This window comes from Bufo bufo, chromosome 5 (assembly GCF_905171765.1).
Source record: "Bufo bufo chromosome 5, aBufBuf1.1, whole genome shotgun sequence".
Lineage (NCBI taxonomy): Eukaryota > Metazoa > Chordata > Amphibia > Anura > Bufonidae > Bufo > Bufo bufo.
In genome coordinates, this window is record NC_053393.1 from 401,307,411 (window position 1) to 401,330,414 (window position 23,004).

General features: G+C 42.9%; 1 protein-coding gene across 1 annotated transcript in view; it reads left to right on the top strand.

Moving 5' to 3' along the window:
* PLCL2 (phospholipase C like 2) overlaps positions 1 to 23,004 on the top strand; it is a 218,793-nt gene that overhangs the window by 114,958 nt on the left and 80,831 nt on the right. Inside the window, exon 3 of the mRNA XM_040432899.1 lies at positions 15,617 to 18,097. Coding sequence (XP_040288833.1) covers positions 15,617 to 18,097 — 2,481 coding nt within the window. The remainder of the gene's footprint in view (positions 1 to 15,616; positions 18,098 to 23,004) is intronic.

Here is a 23,004-nt window from a genome sequence, read left to right on the forward strand (position 1 = left end):
CATTCCTCTATTATTCCTTTGAGAAATTATTTGCCAGCAACTGATAACACCAAGTCCCCCCTACGTGCCGGGCTCCTCACCGGTAATATACTTACCCTGCTCCCAAGCATCTGTGATAATATCTTGTAGGCAAAGAAACTGCCCAATAATCTTACAAAAACCTCTGGAAGAGCATGACATTGTGAATGGATTAATGGAATTTATTTACCAAAAAAAATTAAATATATACAGCCTTATTCTACATAATTAAAAAATTAATCTTTATTTCATGATGGAATAACCTTTGGATGGTAATATATTTTCCTCAAAAAGCATTTTATAGAAAAAAAAAATCAGATTTTAAATTAAAAAAATCATATTTTTTTAAAAAATCATTGATTTTTATCCACCCTGCCTTTAAAGTAGCCAGCTATGTAACAGCAGAGTTTTAAGTCAAGGGGGCAGAGATCTCCTCACTTCAAGTCAGGATAACCACACTCCCTTTCCCTGCCCCTTCACCATTGATTGACAGCCACGCACGTGGACGTTCTGATGCGCACTCACACCTGGGAGCCTGCGAATCGAGCCGCTGAAAAAACTGCGGTATACAGCAATGTGCAGGCACGTTAATAGAGACGTCAGGGCTCATGTCTGAGACTTCGGCCAACTTAGTTTTCAGCTGTACAGCCATCAGCTGGCTGTCAATTAAAAGAGAAAGTACAGGGAAAGGGGGCATGGTTATCTTGACTTGAAGCGATGAGGCTGCTGCCCCCTTGACTTCGAACTCTGCTGTTACATAGTGCATGCAGGGGATTAATGTTCGTTTTTCAAGATTTTGGTGCATCTGGCTGGAGAAAGAAAAAGATCTTTAGAAACGTACTGCTGGCTACTTTAGGGTCCATTCACACGTCCGTTTTGGTGTTCCGCATCCGTTCCGATTAAAAACGGAACGTTATGCGGATCCATTCATTTTCAATGGAATCCGCAAATAATCGCAGAGCACTCATGGTGCTCTCCGATTCCGTGATTCCATTCCGTGGGTTCCGTTATTCGGATCCTGGAAAAAAAATATACCCTGTCCTACTATTTGTCCGATTTTGCGTTCCGTCATCCCATTCTAGTCAATGGATCCGTCAAAAAATCGGATGACATGCTAAAAGCATCCTCATGTCATCCAGATTTTCGGATCCGCAAAAAACAGGAACGTTTATCTGGAAAGGTAAAAATACTGACGTGTGAATGCACCCTTAAGGTAATGGTGGTGGTTTGGGAGGCGTTTTTTAGGTGACAGGTTAAAATAACTTTTTTATTAACTTCAACTTTTCTTACATATATAACACTGCCACCTCCGCAGTAGATAGTCCATGTACAAACACGTGTTGCATAAAGTATGACAAAATGGCAGTATGAACAAAATGGTGGTTTAACGATTCTATCTTGTCATTCAACATAAATGGTGGATATATTTTTCTCTTCAGTATCTGTACTTTCGCTTTAAGTTATTTAAGCACTTTATAATTGCTCTGAGAGGCATTTCTGAGATTTAACCGGTAGTTCTATTAAACCGATAATGTTCTGCTAAGCAGTTTGTACGGTTTGCGATATGATTTGCGCAGTTTGGTGGAACTGTAAGTAAACATATACAACTGGTCTCAGTATACAGTTCTGATCACAGTATTAACAATATAAACATCATGTAACCTTTCTAAATACCCATTTCATGCTCCAAATCTCTCCTTTGCCCTGTGCTGAATCGCTTTTTTGGAGATCCGGTGATGTATCGGGCATAAGTAAAGCTAGGCAGAGGATTCCGCCTAGCAGTGAGCTTGGTGATGTTATCAGCACTAATGGGTGCGCTTTAGTGCTGCCATAGCCTGTAAAACAGAGAGGACGGACAGGACGACTGCATACAAGTGCTGCTGCTTATTACCACACCTCCACCCTCCTCTCTGTACTTCATGTCTTCTCATGAAATCCATTCCTAAAGAGATTCAGCTTAAGATCATATTAGCTGTATTCAGGAGCATAATCCCTGACGTGCAGAGCGGAGGATGAGACAGCTCTTTAGCTCAGTGTTCTGAAGAAACTTGTCCTCCTGTGTGGTTAGGACAGGTTTTGTGTGTACTAATAGAACGGCAGCCATTTTATTTCTCCTAATGATTTCTCTTTTGACAAAACAAGCCATTATAACTAATGAAAGGTATTTGGGAATATATTTATAATAAAGGAATATTTAGCGTTTTCTTACGTCCCAGAGAACCCCTTTAAGATCTGAGGTAAATGCATATTGCATGTTCTTTTGTTCATGGACTTTGCAGTCTTCTGTAATACTTGAAACACCAAGAAAACTTATATAGGAGACATATTGAAGGTAGATATTTTTAAACATCACAATTCAATGTGTTTTTTATTTTATTTATTTTTATCACATTTTCAGGCCCACTACTTTCATCACTTTGTTAAATAAATTAAAGAGGATCTGTTCCCTCTTCTGTCATGTTTGATTTACTAAATAATTTAAGTGACCATTCTGTTGACTCTGTTCTTATGACTGAGGTAGATTTATCAAACTGGTGTAAAGTAGAACTTGCTTAGTTGCCGATAGCAACCAATCAGATTCCACCTTTAATTTTTCACAGCTCCTTTAGAAAATGAAAGAATCTGATTAGTTGCTATGGGCAATTAAGCCAGTTCTGCTTTACACCAGTTTGATATCTCTCCCCCGGTGTCTGTCCATTCCTCTATTAATGCTACTAAAAGTTAAAGAATAACTGTCATATTTTTATTTTATTTTCTAGTTTATTAGAGCTAGGCATGTGTACCTGAGTTAGTCTGTGAATGATTGCCAAAAGATCTGTAATTACCTTATAATAACAGCTTCCATTAATGTCCTGTCCCTTTCCACTGCTCCCTTAAAAGACCGTTGCTATGGCTCATCTGTCTCCGGCTAGGAAGACAGAGGGGCGGTCCTCCACACTGCATTAGACTTCAGAGTGAGGAGGCGTGTCGAATCAATGTGGTCTTGAAAGCTAGGAAGAAAGGTTGTCTGTTCCAGCTCAGAAAGATAAGTGTGGGTTTAGTTTGGTTGTTTTGTGTCATCTCTCCCATCCAGGCTCTGTGTGAGCAGGATGCTCCTATTTCCCCTCTTCACCATCTCAGGGAATTTAGGGAGTTTCAGCCCAGGCACGGGGACACATCATACCTACCACCAAGGTCTGCATGTGGGCTGAGCAGTGCAGGGAAAGAGGTCAGGGATTAGCTAGGAGATGACCCTTCCCCTGTCTCTTGCCCAGAGCCTGGTTGGTGGTTTATTTGTGAGTCTGAGTGCACGTCCGTCGTGACATTATAATCCGCCCTACTGTGACTGCCATTACTCAGCAGTTTTTTGATGGCGTCAATTGAAGCACTGGTTGACCGCTTGCAGGGGCTATCCCTAGAGGTTGTGGAGCTACGTGGTTCAGTCACACGGTGTCAGAATGCTCTGGCAGCTGGTACAGGTCAAATTTGTGTGGAGCCTAAAGTGGCTTTTCCTGATCGATTTTCAGGAGGTACGGATGACTTTATCAGTTTTAGAGAATCCTGCAAATTGTACTTTCGGCTGCGTCCATCGTCGTCAGGTGATGAGAGTCAGAGGATAGGTATAGTTATTTCTCTGCTTAAAGGGGACGCGCAATCCTGGGCCTTTTCTCTGCCACCTGGTTCTCGGGCCCTCCGGTCAGTGGAGGAATTTTTTAAGGCTCTGGAATTAATCTACGATGACCCAGATCGGGTCTCGATGGCAGAGTCGAGATTACATGATTTGTTTCAGGGGGAACATACTGCAGAGGCTTACTGTGTTGAGTTTAGGAGGTGGGCTACTGAATCAGAGTGGAATGATCCCGCGTTACGTAGTCAGTTTTGTCAGGGGTTATCTGAAAGATTGAAGGATGCCCTAGCTTTTCATGAATACCCAGACTCTTTAGAGAACGCCATGTCTTTAGCAGCGGCTAGATAGACGTATCAGAGAGAGGTATAGGGCTCCCTCCGCGCAAGGTACCCCTTCTGTGAGTGGTTTCGTCTCTACTGCCTCCCCGGGTGATGTTACAGGTAACTCTGGGATAGCGGAGGAACCCATGCAGTTGGGTCAGGTTTCTTGCCATTCTGATAGTAGAGACTTTAGGAAAGTGCACAAACTATGTTACTATTGTGGAAAGAGGGGTCATTTTATTTTTGTTTGTCCTTATGTTAAACCACAGAAAAAGAAAAAAAAATTCCCTGACACTTGGTAGTATGAATGGTGTGGTGGAGCAGGCAGGTATGCAAGCTCCCTGCAGTTCCCGTTTTCTCCTTCCAGCTATGGTGGTGCTAGAGTCAAAAAATGTTTTTGTTGAAGTATTCCTTGATTGTGGTGCTGGGGTAAACCTAATTGACTTTCTTTTCCTTTAAAACCTAGGACTAAGTTCTTGCACTTTAGAGAATGAGATTTGTGTGTTTGCAATTGATTCTTCCCCTCTTTCTCAAAGGAGCCTTACTCACATTGTTCATGGTATTCACTTAAGGGTGGGTGATTCACATGTTGAAATTATTTCTTGTTTTGTCATGAAGGATTTGCCAGCTCCTATAGTTTTGGGGTTGCCATGGTTGACTAGACATAACCCAATTATAGACTGGCAAGCGAGACAAATCATTGGTTGGAGTGAGTTTTGTTCGGATAATTGTCTTGGCACATCTATCTCTGGTGTGTCCATTACGGCTTTACCTCAGTATCTCTCGGATTTTGCGGATGTCTTTTCGGAGGCTGGGGCTCAGGAATTGCCCCCTCATCGAGACTATGATTGTCCAGTTAATCTCATTCCGGGGGCTAAGTTGCCAAAGTCTCGGCTTTACAACCTCTCTCAACCCGAAAGAGAGGTCATGCGAAAGTATGTCGCCGAGAGTTTGGCAAAGGGTCATATTAGACCATCTAAGTCTCCAGTGGCAGTAGGTTTGTTCTTTGTGAAGAAAAAGGATGGATCACTGAGACCGTGTTTGGATTTCCGGGAATTGAACCGTATTACAGTCCGGGATCCATATCCCCTGCCTTTGATCTCTGATCTTTTTGATCAAATTGTTGGAGCCAAGGTGTTCTCCAAGTTTTATTTGAGAGGGGCCTACAATCTAATCAGAATCAAGGAGGGGGATGAGTGGAAAATGGCCTTCAATACGCACGAGGGTCAGTTTGAGAACCTGGTTATGCCTTTTGGGTTGACGAACGCGCCAGCAGTATTTCAGCGATTCGTCAATTACATTTTTCATCATTTGGTGGGGAGGTTCGTAGTAGTTTACTTGGATGACATTTTAATTTATTCTCCTGATCTGAAGACCCATCAGGATCATGTGAGACAGGTTTTGACGATCCTTCGGGAGAATAAATGATATGCCAAATTGGAGAAATGTTTGTTTGCTGTGCAAGAGCTTCCGTTCTTGGGATTCCTACTTTCTGATTCTGGTTTTCGTATGGACCCCGAAAAGGTTCGGGCGGTCCTGGAGTGGGACCGACCAGAGAATCAGAAAGCTTTGATGCGGTTCTTGGGGTTTACGAATTATAGAAAATGTATTTTGAATTATTCTACCATAGTAAAACCTCTCACTGATATGACCAAGAAGGGCGCCGACGTCTGTCTGGTCGGATGAGGCATTGCGGGCCTTTTCGGCTATTAAGGAGCGTTTTGCGTCTGCTCCCATTCTGATGCAGCCGGATGTGTCTCAGCCATTCGTAGTGGAGGTCGATGCATCAGAGGTGGGGGTTGGAGCGGTGCTGTCACAGGGTTCATCTCCTGGCAAGTGGGTCCCGTGTGCCTTTTTCTCCAAGAAGCTCCCGGTCGCCAAGAGGAATTATGATGTTGGAGATAGAGAGTTGTTGGCTATCAAGTTGGCCTTTGAGGAATGGCGTCACTGGTTGGAGGGGGCGTCTCACCCCGTTACGGTATATACAGACCATAAGAATTTGGCTTACCTGCAATCTGCTAAGCGTCTGAACCCTAGGCAGGCCACTGTTTTTTACCAGGTTCAATTTTGTGGTTACCTTTCGCCCAGGGGTCAAGAACGTCAAGGCAGATGCCTTGTCTCGCAGCTTTCCTGGGGGATGTGATTCAGAGGATCCTGCGCCAATTTTAGCGGATGGGGTGGTGGTCTCCGCTCTGTACCCTGAATTGGAGATGGAGGTGTTGGGAGCCCAAGAGGGGGCTCCTGAGTCTTGTCCCCCAGGGAGGTTGTTTGTTCCTGAGGGCCTGCGATACAAGGTGTTCAAGGAACATCACGATACTGTCCTCGCTGGACATCCTGGTGGTAAGTCCACCTGTGATCTAGTATCCTGGAGGTTCTGGTGGCCAGGGTTACGTAAGAGCATTGAGAATTACGTGACAGCTTGTGAAACCTGCGCTCGGTCAAAGGTTGCTCATACTCGACCGGCTGGTTCACTTCTTCTATTGTCAATTCCGTCTCGTCCTTGGACGCATTTGTCTATGGACTTTATTACGGATCTGCCGAGTTCCTCCGGAAGAACAGTGATTTTGGTGGTAGTTGACCGTTTCAGTAAAATGGCTCACTTTATACCACTAACTAGTCTGCCTAACGCTAAGACTCTTGCGCAGATTTTTGTGGATAATATTGTGAAATTGCATGGTATTCCTTCGGATGTGGTCTCTGATAGGGGCACGCAGTTTGTCTCCAGGTTTTGGAGGGCGTTCTGCTCTCGGCTTGGCATTCAACTTTCATTCTCTTCGGCTTTTCATCCGCTGTCGAATGGTCAGACGGAATGTACTAATCAAAACCTGGAGACCTACTTGAGGTGTTTTGTGGCTGAGAATCAGGAGGACTGGTCCTCATTCTTGTCCTCAGCAGAATTTGCATTGAATAACCGTAGGCAGGAGTCCACGGGTAAGTCGCCATTTTTTGGCGCATACGGTTTCCATCCTCAGTTTGGTACCTTTTCTGGGACTAGTTCCTCTGGGATGCCAGAGGAGGAAAGATTCTCTTCTGCCTTATCCTCCATCTGGCGGAGGATTCAAGGGAATTTGGAGAAGATGGGTGAGAGGTATAAACGAATGGCTGACAAGAGACGTGTGACTGGTCCGGACCTGTGTGTGGGTGATCTGGTGTGGTTGTCCACTAAGAATATCAAATTGAGAGTGCCATCTTGGAAACTGGGTCCAAGATTTATTGGGCCGTATAAAATTTCTGCGGTGATTAATCCTGTAGCGTTTTGGCTGGATCTTCTACAGACTTGGAGAATCCATGATGTGTTCCACAGGTCCTTACTAAAAAAATACGTGAGACCGGTGGAACCATCACCATTGCCTCCTCCTCCTGTTCTAGTCGAGGGAAACTTGGAGTTTGAGATCTCCAGGATTCTCGACTCTAGAGTTCTTCGGAGTTCCCTTCAGTACCTGGTGCACTGGAGGGGATATGGCCCTGAGGAGAGGATGTGGGTTCCGGCGCTGGATGTTAACGCCAGCCGACTGGTGAGGGCTTTTCATAGCTCCCATCCGGATAAGGTTGGTCCGGGGTGTCCGGAGGTCACCCGTAGAAGGGGAAGTACTGTCGTGCCCCGCTCTGACGATGTGCGAAGGTCGGCCAGGATAGCAGCACGAGTTTAGTGTTTGTTTTGGAGTCGTGCTGGATCCGCCTCTCATCAGGTGCACTGGGTGGGTTCATTAGTTTAAATAGCACACCATCCCAGTGCTCTGAGCGGATTATAGGAATCACTGTGGTCTTGGAAGCTAGGAAGGAAGGTTGTCTGTTCCAGCTCAGAAAGATAAGTGTGGTTTTAGTTTGGTTGTTTTGTGTCATCTCTCCCATCCAGGTTCTGTGCGAGCAGGCTGCTCCTATTTCCCCTCTTCACAATCTCAGGGAATTTAGGGAGTTTCAGCCCAGGCACGGGGACACATCATACCTACCACCAAGGTCTGCATGTGGGCTGAGCAGTGCAGGGAAAGAGGTCAGGGATTAGCTAGGAGGTGACCCTTCCCCTGTCTCTCGCCCAGAGCCTGGTTGGTGGTTTATTTGTGAGTCTGAGTGCACGTCCGCCTTGACTATGCAGTTTTGGCCTCTGAGAACTGGCAGAGGAGCCATCTTGAGTACATCCTCATAATGTAGGATTCAAAACAGACGTAACTAAGGGGAATACTCAAGTAAAACAGTGGTAAGTGAAGAAACTAAGGATTGCTTTATGCATAATGCTGCTGCAGCAGTAACATATGCTAAAATTGATTTTTTGATAAAAAATATGACAGTTATCCTTTAATGAATCTGCAGCTGGGTGTTACCAATTGGGGATGTGTTCCTGCACAGTGTGATATAGTCAAATCAGGGAAGAAAGTGGCAGACTTTGTAGGGACACCCCCCCCAATGTTAACACGCAGTTGGCAGTTCATTCATAAATGTCTAATAGAAATAATGGAGAAACTGCACAACATACAGTTTGAAAAGATGCTCCAGAATTATTAAATGGGGAATGCAAGTAGTTACTAAATGTCAGGAGAGGTGACAGGTCCTCTTTAAGATGAAAATATGTGTACAGTTAGGGCTACTTAGTGGGTTTCGAATGAAACCTTTTTGGAAATCTGGTCAACCAGAAATAAAAATAAACCTCTAAATTATTTACTTCATGGTTAGGATTAGTATATCTGAGGCCAACTTGTGGACTTCTGCAGCTGCACCTGCCTCCTCTGATCTCTTCTCAAGTTCTTACTCCCCTTGAGGTCACTCTTGCTGCAGTGGCTCCAGATTGAGACTCAGAGCCAGATGCCGACAATTTCAAAAAATTCAGCTAGTACCAACAGCAGAGAATCTACCTGCTTATTCTCCATCTGAATGTGACTCACAGTTCTTCTGGATACACACAACCAAGTGAATATACAAGATCACACAGGAGGAAGAAGCATCAGGGGGAGGGCAGGCATGGGATGCTCAGGGGCAGGATTGATTTATAATAATTCCTAATGGTCTAGTGTTACTACAGATGGAAATTGAATGCCTTGTAGTTTGGTTGGAAAGTGGGGGGACATTTAGCCTGGCCTCACAGACCCCACAGCTGCTTTGTGGTCTGCCTCCATTGACGGGATGCCCCTAGAGGGTGGACTCTCTGGGTCCCATTAGTAGCGAGTAAAAAAACACAACCACATCACAAGCAAAGGGGCCATGGTCCATCTATATTGTCTGCTCTTCAAGTCGTGCTTTTTTTTTTTTTTTGAGTATTATGTGGTTTGGTGTTCAATATGCTGTTCTCCAGCATGGTCTCTAAAAGCATCTTCTTAAATATCCATAGGTACGATGGAAGGTATTGGTGTGTTTTCTGTACATGCTGCTATTACATGTAAGAGACATAGGGGGTCATTTATTAATCTGAAATACTCATAAATTATGGTAGTCGTATTTCAGTTGTGCCGCTATCTATGACTTTTCCCCGCTCACACCAGGTCTAAAATTGTGGGCAGGGAAGTGGACGGGCCGGCAGGCCTGTCTCATTAACCATTTTCGATGCCTGTTTTAGGCGTAGAAAATTGTCTAAGGCTCCATTCACACGTTCGCAATTCTGTTTCGCATGTTGCGGAATGAAATTGCGGACCTATTCATTTCTATGGTTCCACACGATGTGCTGTCCTGATCCGGAAATGCGGATCCGCACTTCCGGGTCCGCAATTGCGGACAAGATTAGGAATTTTCTATTATAGTCCCAGCGATGTCCGGTGTCCGTGTTTTGTGGATCCGCAAAACACATACGGATGTGTGAATGGGCCCTCAATGTAAGACAGCTCGGAAGCTGGCTTACAGTTAGAACTGGCGCTGGATGCGCCGAAGTTCTGGAGAGGCTTGCTCCTCTACCGCCAGCTATGGGGCTTTATAAATGTGCCCCATAATCTGTAATTATGGAAGAGCTCCTGATTTTATGGTAACGCATGGGGTGATTATGTTCTGCAAATGCTGCAGTACATTTTATATGCAAATATCACTTTTATTTCTACAAACCGGATTCCAAAAAAGTTGGGACACTATACAAATCGTGAATAAAAACTGAATGCAATGATGTGGAGTTGCCAACTTCTAATATTTTATTCAGAATAGAACATAAATCACGGAACAAAAGTTTAAACTGAGAAAATTTACCATTTTAAGGGACAAATATGTTGAATCAGAATTTCATGGTGTCAACAAATCCCCAAAAAGTTGGGACAAGGCCATTTTCACCACTGTGTGGCATCTCCCCTTCTTCTTACAACACTCAACAGACGTCTGGGGACCGAGGAGACCAGTTTCTCAAGTTTAGAAATAGGAATGCTCTCCCATTCTTGTCTAATACAGGCCTCTAACTGTTCAATCGTATTGGGCCTTCTTTGTTGCACCTTCCTCTTTATGATGCGCCAAATGTTCTCTATAGGTGAAAGATCTGGACTGCAGACTGGCCATTTCAGTACCCGGATCCTTCTCCTACGCAGCCATGATGTTGTGATTGATGCAGAATGTGGTCTGGCATTATCTTGTTGAAAAATGCAGGGTCTTCCCTGAAAGAGATGACGTCTGGATGGGAGCATATGTTGTTCTAGAACCTGAATATATTTTTCTGCATTGATGGTGCCTTTCCAGACATGCAAGCTGCCCATGCCACACGCACTCATGCAACACCATACCATCAGAGATGCAGGCTTCTGAACTGAGCGTTGATAACAACTTGGGTTGTCCTTGTCCTCTTTGGTCCGGGTGACATGGCGTCCCAGATTTCCAAAAAGAACTTCGAATCGTGACTCGTCTGACCACAGAACAGTCTTCCATTTTGCCACACTCCATTTTAAAGGGAATCTGTCACCTGCTTTAACCATTTTTAAGCTGGCACCATCGCTATGTGGACTAAAGTACCTTATTTCCAGCAGTCTTCTTTTTACTTGATTTCGTTTTGTAGTTTTGATATAAAAGCGCTTTTTATGTTAAGCTAATTAGGGTCCAAGGAGCCCAGAGGGGCGTTTTTTTTCCCTCTCCGGAGCCCAGTGACGCCCCCCTGCAGTGCCCAGCCCGCCTTAATTTGAATTCCAAGAATGCCTCCTGATCATCAAATAACCTCCCACAGCCCGGCAAATGGTTCCGCCCCCTCCCCACGTCATAGTCTACCTTATAGAAATGCCCCGTCCTTCTTCCTGTCTGCGGCCCGAAAACTCGCGCAGGCGCAGTACCGCCTGCGGCCTGCGCGATCATCAACGTCCTGAGGGCAACATCGCTCAGGTCACATCACTGGGCTCGGCGCATGCCCAGTGAGACTTTTGAGGCTGTTGCCCTCAGGAGGTTGATGATCGCACAGGCGCAGGCGGTACTGCGCAGGCCGCAGGCGGTACTGCGCCTGCGCAAGTTTTCTGGCCGCAGACAGGAAGAAGGACGAGGCATTTCTATAAGGTAGACTATGACGTGGGGAGGGGGCGGAACCATTTGCCGGGCTGTGGGAGGTTATTTGATGATCAGGAGGCATTCTTGGAATTCAAATTAAGGCGGGCTGGGCACTGCAGGGGGGCGTCACTGGGCTCCGGAGAGGGAAAAAAACGCCCCTCTGGGCACCTTGGACCCTAATTAGCATAACAGAAAAAGCGCTTTTATATCAAAACTACAAAACGAAATCAAGTAAAAAGAAGACTGCTGGAAAAAAGGTACTTTAGTCCACATAGCGATGGTGCCAGCTTAAAAATGGTTAAAGCAGGTGACAGATTCCCGTTAAATGATCCGTGGCCCAGTGAAAACGCCTGAGCTTGTGGATCTTGCTTAGAAATGGCTTCTTCTTTGCACTGTAGAGTTTCAGCTGGCAACGGCGGATGGCACGGTGGATTGTGTTCACTGACAATGGTTTCTGGAAGTATTCCTGAGCCCATTCTGTGATTTCCTTTACAGTAGCATTCCTGTTTGTGGTGCAGTGTCGTTTAAGGGCCCGGAGATCACGGGCATCCAGTATGGTTTTACGGCCTTGACCCTTACGCACAGAGATTGTTCCAGATTCTCTGAATCTTCGGATGATGTTATGCACAGTTGATGATGATAGATGCAAAGTCTTTGCAATTTTTCGCTGGGTAACACCTTTCTGATATTGCTCCACTATCTTTCTGCGCAACATTGTGGGAATTGGTGATCCTCTACCCATCTTGGCTTCTGAGAGACACTGCCACTCTGAGAAGCTCTTTTTATACCCAATCATGTTGCCAATTGACCTAATTAGTGTTAATTGGTCTTCCAGCTCTTCGTTATGCTCAAATTTAATTTTTCCAGCCTCTTATTGCTACTTGTCCCAACTTTTTTGGGATTTGTTGACACCGTGAAAATTGGAATCAACGTATTTTTCCTTTAAAATAATACATTTACTCGGATTAAACGTTTGATCTGTCATCTACGTTCTATTACAAACAAAATATTGACATTTGCCATCTCCACATCATTGCATTCAGTTTTTATTCACAATTTGTTTAGTGTCCCAACTTTTTTGGAATCCGGTTTGTAATTACGTAACAGAATTTCCCTTTCAGGTGGTATAACCTACAGAATAGACTAAAGGGCTTGTCCAAGATTTCAATATTGATGACTTATCCTCAGGATAGGTCATCAAAATCAGATTGGTGGGGATCCATCTCGCGGCACCCACTCGATCAGCTGTTTGAAAAGACCACACCGCATTCGTGAGTGCTGTAGACTGCTCCTGGGCCAGTGACAACACCTTTCTTTGTCACATGGCCTAGACGCAGCTCTGTCCCCTTCAAGTGAAGGGGGCTGAGTTGCAATATCAAGCACAGCCACTATACAATGGACGGCACTGTGCTTGGTAAGCTGCAAGGTGGCCATAGTGCTCACTGGAGTGCCATGGCCTCCTTAAACAGATGTTTAAAAGGGAAAGACCCCCACCAATCTGATATTGATGACCTATCCTGATATTAAACACTTAGAAAACCGCTTTAATGAATCTGTGACTGAAACCACTATAAAATGTGTGTTTCTCAGAACAGTTTTTTTTCCTCCTTATACCTTTATGCAGGATATCTTTCCGTGGAGCACATTTTGGCAGCCATATGCACAAACCAGTGAGCTGTCATGATGAGAAAGATACTTAGAAGAAGCTATTCTGTTTTTTTGACATGTTTCCAGATGCCATTGCCATGTAAAGCACTGATTGCTTCTAGGTGTCTCTAGTTTCTAATGAATGTGCCAAACTGAGGTCTAAAAGTAGTATCAAAGTATTCAGCATCTCTCACTTGTGTAATGTTGCAATTTCTTGGCTGATGGAGACGGGACATCCAGCTCTTTGTATCTCGCCTTTGAGTCCCCAAATGTCATGGACTCTCTGGAGGTTTGAACGGTTATGGGCAGATGAACATCACAGGTCTATGAAGTCCTCAAACACTCAGATTGGCTTGAAAGTTAAAGAGGTTTTCTGAGGTAATGATACTGATGGCCTGTCCTCAGGATTAGTGTTGAGCGAACTTGTGTTTTAAGTTCGGCGTCTAAAGTTCGGGTTATCGAAGAATCGCGTTATGGATTCCGCTACCACGGACCAAGTTATGGTCCGTGGTAGTGGAATCCATAACGCAATTCTTCGATAACCCGAACTTTAGACTCCGAACTTAAAACACAAGTTCGCTCAACACTACTCAGGGTAGGTCATCAATATCAGACTGGTCAGGGTTTTAACTCCTGGGATCCCTGACAATCAGATGTGTGAAGAGGCCACGTTGATTTGGTGATTGCTGCAGCCTCTTCTTAGGTCATTGATGTCCCATTTAAATGAAGAGGGCTAAGCTGCAATACCAAGTACAGCCGCTATCCAGTGGTCAGAGCTGTGCTTGGGAGGCCGTGACTCTCACTGGAGCTCTGCTGTTTCCTCAAATATCTGATTGGTGGGGGTCTCCACCGATCTGATATTGATGACCTGTTCTGAGGATAGGTCATCAATATCACAGTCTCTGAAAAGCTCTTTAACATTTGCAGGGAAGCTTGAAATTTTTGATTATAAGTCCTTATATCAATATCAGTTAAGCCATGCTACAACCTGTAGATCTATAATAGAGGTGGTGGGTACAGTTGTGTACATCAACACAAAGTCGGGGCCCTCTTATGGTTTTTTTATGAGACCCATCCCTCCTGTGCATGTATCAAATAAGTCTATGTACAAACTTCACATCACTACTGGATCATTATCAGTGGTTTCTTCTGTGTGTTCTCTCTGTTGTCCTTGTCCTGTTTTGAATTACTTGTTGGCTCAAAAGTAGATTATGAAGCCTGGTCAGAGTACAGTGTGTTAATACTAAATCTCCTGGCTCTAACCTAGGCCGACAGCTGCAGCCTCCAAGTGCTTTTTCAAAGTATTCTGGAATATAGCATGCCATACTTTGGTTTGACAGAGTCAATGAACTTTGTTGTGGTCTACTAAATGTCTGCGACCAGATTTAGAAAAGCCACCTCAGCTAGAACACACATTTGATTGAAAGCTTAATTTGCTGTGCTGTATAGTCTCGCATCATTGGCTAAATGTGTTTTACAGTTGGTATAATAGTTTGATTTAGAAATGTTCTTCTAAAGCCTGATTTAAAAGGAGTTGTGTCATTGCAAACAGCCCCTTTAATATGAGAGCCATCAGAGCAATCAGCTGATCATGGGTCCAACTTACAAGAACCCGGGAAAACAGATGATTTTATTAAGATGCTACCAACTATGTACGTAATGTAGTATTAAATGGTGGTCATTGTCAAAGAGAGGTGGCCCAAGCAATGTCTATATGCACTAAAAGAACCTATCAGGACATTAGACATGGCACAACCACTTTAAGGGACCAAAAATTAATGAAAAACTCCTATTACACAACTGTACTAAACTGTATTTGTCAAATCTACTTCTAAGTCGCGCTTGGAGAATTTAAGTTTTCATATAAATATTCCTTTCTATTAGTTAGCTTATTTGATTTTTTACTATTGTATGTAGATTTATGAAACCTCTGAAATGTCTTCTACCCAGTATTAAAAAAAAAAATCACTTTTTTTCAGTCATTTTGCCCTTGCAATCATTTTCTAAGTTTTGATGTGGGAATCTTATTTTAAACATAACAGAAAACAGATATACTTAGTAGGAAAGTGTTGTTATAAAAGCAATTCTTATCTTACCTTAAATGGGGAAAAAAGGTTAGAAAAAGGCCACAAAAAGTCAAAAATAAAACAGACTGGACTCAGCTTCACCGATTACTCCCCAATGCCTTTCCGGCACTGGTCTAGTCCCTGCTGCTCTTTATCTCCTAGTCCTGGCTTGACACACTGGAAACGCCAGGAAAGTCCGATTCAGTTAACCAGTGGCTGAGGCATGTCACTACTATGGCCATTCATTGGCTAATTGGATCTTTTGTGGCATTTCCTGTGTGTTGAGCTGGGACCAGGAAGTGAAGAGCAGCAAGGTTCGGACCCATGTTGGAACAGCATCAGCAGAAGGATTGTGGAGGTGAGTATGGTTTCTTTACTTTTCTTCTTTTTTTTAACCCTTTGTGGCCTATATTAAATGTTTTTTTTGTTTTTTTTAACACTACCCAGAAGCAACTTATGTTTACTTATGTTTTTATTAATGATGTTTTATTTTTCGTTTATTTGTGACTAATCTGCTAAACTTTCATTTCTAGGATGGCACAAAGCAGAAGAGAGAACGGAAGAAGACTGTATCATTCAGCAGTATGCCAGCCGAGAAAAAGATTAGCAGCGCAAGTGATTGCATCAATGCAATGGTCGAAGGGTCAGAACTGAAAAAAGTCCGTTCCAACTCTAGGATCTATCACAGATATTTTCTTTTGGATGCAGATATGCAATCCTTGAGGTGGGAGCCTTCAAAGAAAGATTCAGAAAAAGCAAAAATTGACATTCGATCTGTGAAAGAGGTCCGAACTGGAAAAAATACTGAAATTTTTCGTAGCAATGGAATTTATGACCAGATATCCGAAGACTGTGCTTTTTCTATAATATATGGAGATAATTATGAATCCTTAGATCTTGTTGCAAACTCTGCTGATATTGCCAATATTTGGGTAACAGGTTTACGGTATTTAATTTCATATGGGAAACATACTCTTGACATGATTGAAAGTTTCCAGGATAACATGCGGATGTCGTGGCTGTCTCAAATGTTCAGGGAAGTAGATGAGGATAATGCAGGACAGGTACCTCTTTGTAAAGCAGTACAATTTATAAAAAAGTTAAATCCAGGTCTTAAGAACAGCAAAATTGAATTAAAATTCAAAGAATTGCATAAATCTAAAGATAAATGTCACTCCGATGTTACCCAAGATGAGTTTATTGAAGTTTTCCATGAACTGTGCACTAGACCAGAGATATACTTTTTGCTAGTGCAATTCTCAAGCAATAAGGAATATTTGGACACAAAAGACCTCATGATGTTCTTGGAAGCAGAGCAGGGTGTGGCACAAGTAACAGAGGAAATCAGCCTTGACATTATCAAGAAATATGAACCATCCAAAGGCCAGGAAAAAGGTTGCCTGTCTTTGGATGGCTTTACAAATTATCTTATGTCTCCAGATTGTAGTATTTTTGAGCCAGAACACAAAAAAGTTTGCCAAGATATGACCCAACCTATATCCCACTACTATATAAATTCATCCCATAATACATATTTAATAGAAGATCAGTTTAGGGGTCCTTCAGATATTACAGGGTATATTCGTGCTCTCAAAATGGGTTGCAGAAGTGTTGAACTGGATGTCTGGGATGGTCCAGATAATGAACCTGTGATTTACACTGGCCACACAATGACAACGCAGATTGTCTTCCGTAGTGTCATTGACATCATTAACAAATATGCCTTCCATGCCTCAGAGTTCCCATTGGTTCTTTGTTTAGAAAACCATTGTTCTGTCAGGCAGCAGAAAGTCATGGTTCAACACATGAACAAAATCTTAGGAGACAAACTTTATACCAGTCCTCCAAATGCAGAAGAGGCATATCTTCCATCTCCTGAGGCTTTAATCGGCAAAATATTAATAAAGGGTAAAAAACTACCCCCTGAGTGTTCAGGTTTTGAAGGTGATGTTACAGACGAAGATGAAGGTATAGAGATGTCTCAGCGGGTGGAAAAAGGAGAAGAGCAGCAACATATTGTCCCTGTGAAGCGAATACAGCTTTGCAAAGAGCTGTCTGACCTTGTAAGCCTTTGTAAGTCTGTTCAGTTCACTGATTTCCAGACATCTTTCCAGAGCCAGAAGTATTGGGAAGTCTGCTCCTTCAATGAAGTGGCAGCTGGCAAATATGCAAATGAAAGTCCCGGTGATTTTGTCAACTATAACAAAAAGTTTCTGTCTCGGATATTCCCAAGCCCAATGAGAATAGACTCCAGTAACATGAACCCTCAAGATTATTGGAAATGTGGGTGTCAAATAGTTGCCATGAATTTTCAGACTCCAGGTCTAATGATGGATCTTAACATCGGCTGGTTTCGACAGAATGGAAACTGTGGATTTGTTCTACGACCTGCTATCATGCGTGAGCAAATCTCTTTTTTTAGCGCAAACACAAAAGATTCTGTGCCTGGAGTTTCCCCTCAGCTTCTTCATATAAAAATCATAAGTGGGCAGAATTTTCCCAAACCTAAAGGGTCAGGAGCTAAAGGAGATGTTGTGGATCCTTATGTCTATGTTGAAATCCATGGAATACCTGCTGACTGCGCTGAGCAGAGGACAAAAACAGTCCATCAGAATGGAGACAATCCAATATTTGATGAAAGTTTTGAATTTCAGATTAATCTTCCAGAACTCACAATGGTTCGCTTTGTGGTGCTCGATGATGACTATATTGGAGATGAGTTTATTGGGCAGTATACTATCCCATTTGAGTGTCTACAGCCTGGCTACAGACATGTTCCACTACAATCTTTAACTGGAGATGTTTTGGCTCATGCCTCTTTATTTGTCCATGTAGCTATTACAAATCGCAGGGGTGGAGGAAAGCCTCACAAACGTGGTCTGTCCGTTAGGAAAGCTAAGAAATCAAGGGATTATGCATCAATGAGGACATTACTGATAAAGTCCATTGATGAAGTCTTCAAAAACGCCATTCAGCCTATAAGAGAAGCCACAGACCTACGGGAAAACATGCAGGTAAGAAAACTATTAAAGGCTAGAATTAAATTTATATCAAGGGAAGCAAATATATTCATATATAAATGTATTTTTGTGAATCTCAGCCCTCCTTCATCTTCAATGTTATGTTTTTCTTGCACTGAGCAGCTGCACTCTTGTACCATGAATCTTGTAATCAACTCTTTAAAGGAACTGTCTCATGATGATAGCTGTCAGATAGGGAGTTCCCATGAGGAGGTCTGTGTGGTTGATTGTTTTATTAGAAAACTAAAAATTTTGGGGCGCACATCTGTGTCGGTAACCGATGGTTTCTTACTCCATCTTTGCCTGTTTGATATTGCTCTATATTAGTATATGTTTGAATTGAGTCTCAATGATTGATTCTGTAATTACACTTCTACCTTACACCTTAAAGGGGTTGTCCACCTTTGCAGTCTTTTTTTTTCAGAATTCCCCCCACTATGGCCGGACCCACGGTGGTCAGCATACTTACCTGATCCCCGCCACTGGGTTCTAGCTCCACTGACTGGAACTGCATTGACATCCTGTTTGATGTGGGTCACGTCACAGCCACAGCTATGACTGCCAGTGGCGGTCACATGTCGCCCATGTGTCACATCACTTGACCACCATACCCTTTCATTGGCTGCAGCAGTCACATGACCCGCATCAAACAGGATGTTGACATGGGTACAGCCGGGACCAGTGGAGGATGAGGAGGAAGGATGGAGCTGGAACCCAGTGGCAGGGATGCTCACTATTGTGGTTCTGGCCATGCCAGAAGGTGTCTGAAAAAAGGGCAGCAAACGAGGACAACCCTTTTAAGAATGAAGGGGTTCCTTCCTTCAATTCACCGTAATGATGTTGTTCTCTTACATTGGCGTATATTCATCAGATTGACAACCTGTAAAGGGTAAATGTCTGTCTGGCCTGGCTTTCCTCAGCAAAATCTGCCTAGGTGGGAGCTACAGTTGCATTGTATGAAAAGTTCTTCCTGGTCTTTGTACTTGAGGGGGCAACATAAGAGTACTGTACATGGTACATGAAAGTTGGAGGGGCGATTACAATTTTTTTTGCCAGGGTCTAGGAACTTCTGTTTGGAATGATTAATTTGAATAAACAATGTCAAGCAATGGTGAGGGCACAACGCAAGTGGTGCCTGTAATGTGGTCACAACCTAAACGTTTCAGTTTACGTGCAGGCAGACATTCCTATAAAGGACAATCTGCCTTCCATGACTGATTCTTTTTAATACTTACTGCGGCAGTTCTAATGCGATTGGCTAGAATATATTTCTGGTCATAAAGTCCCACTATGCTAACATGTGGTTTAAATAAATATTTAAGGATCCTGTTTTAATTCACAGGTTTGAAGTTTTGCTTTGTTTGAAATAGTCATTATTTTTCTTTGACATGCAGAAGACCATTTGACTTGCTTTGCTGCGCTTCCCTGGAGTTATCCTAAAAAAGGGCACAGAAATTAAGAAATATCTTCAAGGATTTCAGAGATTGAGGAACATTATTGTGAATGATATATCTATCTGTAATTTTCACATTGGGGTAATAAGGGTAATCACTTCATGTGGGGTAGATGACACTCAAGAGCAGTAATTTTGTCACTTCATTCTTAAATTATCTGAGAATTCATCAGGATAATTTCTTTATCATTAGCTTTAGTCAGTGCAGGCCATCTTAATGCCAAAACCATACAGATGTCGTTGAGTTGACCATGGTTGTTCGTCAGGACAGTGGGTTGTGCCTTGAATGAGAGGCACATGAGAAAAATCTAAAGAGCTCACAAAACACAAAGATGTCTGGTGACTTGAGATTTGTTTTACATTTAGGGGAAAGTATACTATAGGGTTTTGAGACAATCCTTCTAATTAGTTGATTCCTTTTACTAATATAACAGCCAGACACATTAGGGGTAAATTCACTGCTGTCAATTTATGGTCCAGAAAACTAGACCTCCATTGAAGCTAGAGGAGTTTCCTGAGTTAGGGAAAAATGTGGGCAAAAGCAATAAATGCAGTAACAAGACATGAGAACCAATTCACACCCGTTGGATCCTCGTTGCTTCCAGTGCCGCCTCAAGTTTTCCTTCCTCTGGTCTTTGTTTAATTAGACGCAGTGATGATGTGGGCATATACACATGTGACTGTATCAAACACGTGTATATGGACACATCACTGCTGCAGCCAGATAAACAAAGATCCAAGGGAGGTAGAGGGGGCACTGGAAGCAGTGGGGGTCCAACTGGTGAGTGTTGGTTCTTTTATATTATTCACAGAACATAACAGCACTCTCAAGGCACTATATGCAAAATCTATATATATATGAATTCCACACTTGATAGGATAAATATGAGGTTGTTAGAAAATATATCTTGATAAAAAATATCTGTGCCCACCCACCACGGCAAGGTGACCTCAATCCACTCTGAACCTACTGTTTAATACCTATCCCTATGCTAGTGGGCATCTAAATTCAGGAGAGCAGACCCCAAACATAAACTGTGTTGCTACAGTTATTACCTGTGTGCCATCCAGCATCCATTGAGAGGAAGAGTAAACTCTGCTATTTGCACTGAACTAATTAAAAGCACTTGTGAAATGAATGGGATGATAGGAGTGCATGCACACTTAGATATGGCCACACCTTCAAGTATGTACTGTAAAGACATTTAAAAAAATTACATTTTGATAAAAACAAATATCTGTTCCTGCCTGGATGGAAGTCACCTTGCCGTGGTGGGTGGGCACAGATATTTTTTTAGCAAAATATATTTGTTCAGAACCTCACATTTATCATTTCAAATGTGGTATTAGTTTATATATAGATATTGCATTTAGTGCCTTGAGAGTGCTGTTAGTGTTTTAATTATGGCCATGTACAGTCGTGGCCAAAAGTTTTGAGAATTACATAAATATTGGAAATTGGAAAAGTTGCTGCTTACGTTTTTATAATAGCAATTTGCATATACTCCAGAATGTTATGAAGAGTGATCAGATGAATTGAATAGTCCTTCTTTGCCATGAAAATTAACTTAATCCCAAAAAAAAATTTCCACTGCATTTCATTGCTGTCATTAAAGGACCTGCTGAGATCATTTCAGTAATCGTCTTGTTAACTCAGGTGAGAATGTTGACGAGCACAAGGCTGGAGATCATTGTCAGGCTGATTGGGTTAAAATGGCAGACTTGACATGTTAAAAGGAGGGTGATGCTTGAAATCATTGTTCTTCCATTGTTAACCATGGTGACCTGCAAAGAAACGCGTGCAGCCATCATTGCGTTGCATAAAAATGGCTTCACAGGCAAGGATATTGTGGCTACTAAGATTTCACCTCAATCAACAATTTATAGGATCATCAAGAACTTCAAGGAAAGAGGTTCAATTCTTGTTAAGAAGGCTTCAGGGCGTCCAAGAAAGTCCAGCAAGCGCCAGGATCGTCTCCTAAAGAGGATTCAGCTGCGGGATCGGAGTGCCACCAGTGCAGAGCTTGCTCAAGAATGGCAGCAGGCAGGTGTGAGCGCATCTGCACGCACAGTGAGGCGAAGACTTTTGGAAGATGGCCTGGTGTCAAGAAGGCCAGCAAAGAAGCCACTTCTCTCCAAAAAAAACATCACAGACAGATTGATCTTCTGCAGAAAGTATGGTGAATGGACTGCTGAGGACTGGGGCAAAGTCATATTCTCCGATGAAGCCTCTTTCCGATTGTTTGGGGCATCTGGAAAAGGCTTGTCCGGAGAAGAAAAGGTGAGCGCTACTATCAGTCCTGTGTCATGCCAACAGTAAAGCATCCTGAGACCATTCATGTGTGGGGTTGCTTCTCATCCAAGGGAGTGGGCTCACTCACAATTTTGCCCAAAAACACAGCCATGAATAAAGAATGGTACCAAAACACCCTCCAACAGCAACTTCTTCCAACAATCCAACAACAGTTTGGTGAAGAACCATGCATTTTCCAGCACGATGGAGCACCGTGCCATAAGGCAAAGGTGATAACTAAGTGACTCGGGGACCAAAACGTTGACATTTTGGGTCCATGGCCTGGAAACTCCCCAGATCTTAATCCCATTGAGAACTTGTGGTCAATCCTCAAGAGGCGGGTGGACAAACAAAAACCCACTAATTCTGACAAACTCCAAGAAGTGATTATGAAAGAATGGGTTGTTATCAGTCAGGAATTGGCCCTGAAGTTGATTGAGAGCATGCCCGGTCGAATTGCAGAGGTCCTGAAAAAGAAGGGCCAACACTGCAAATACTGACTCTTTGCATAAATGTCATGTAATTGTCGATAAAAGCCTTTGAAACGTATGAAGTGCGTGTAATTATATTTCACTACATCACAGAAACAACTGAAACAATGATCTAAAAGCAGTTTAGCAGCAAACTTTGTGAAAACTAATATTTGTGTCATTCTCAAAACTTTTGGCCACGACTGTACATCCCCATATCTGTCATATCGTGCAGGATGTGTTTATCATTTTTATGTTTGGGGTTTCTTTTATGCTATTGCAGTCCCTGCCTAAAGGACATATTAAAGCTTAGCAAGAGTGTATAAATTGTGTATGACAGTAATATGTACTGGTTAGGGCTCTTTTCACATCAGCATTCTTTATTATTGTTGTTCTGCTCCATTATTCGGCACATAACTGACAGGAATGTAGCCAAACAGATCCCATTCATTATAATGGGATCCGTTTGGTTTCCGTTTGGGAGAACATTTTTTTTTTTTTTTAGCGGACAGAAAAGTGCAGGACTTTTCTCTCCGCTATTTTTGATAAAATCTGTGATTGAAGCCCTGAACAGAGCCCCCAACACAGATGTGAACATGCCCTTAGCTACAGTTTTGCAATGCATCCAGCTCAATTCTCCTTGTGTTCTCCTTCAGAACTATGTCACTGTGTTCAGACTGTTCTT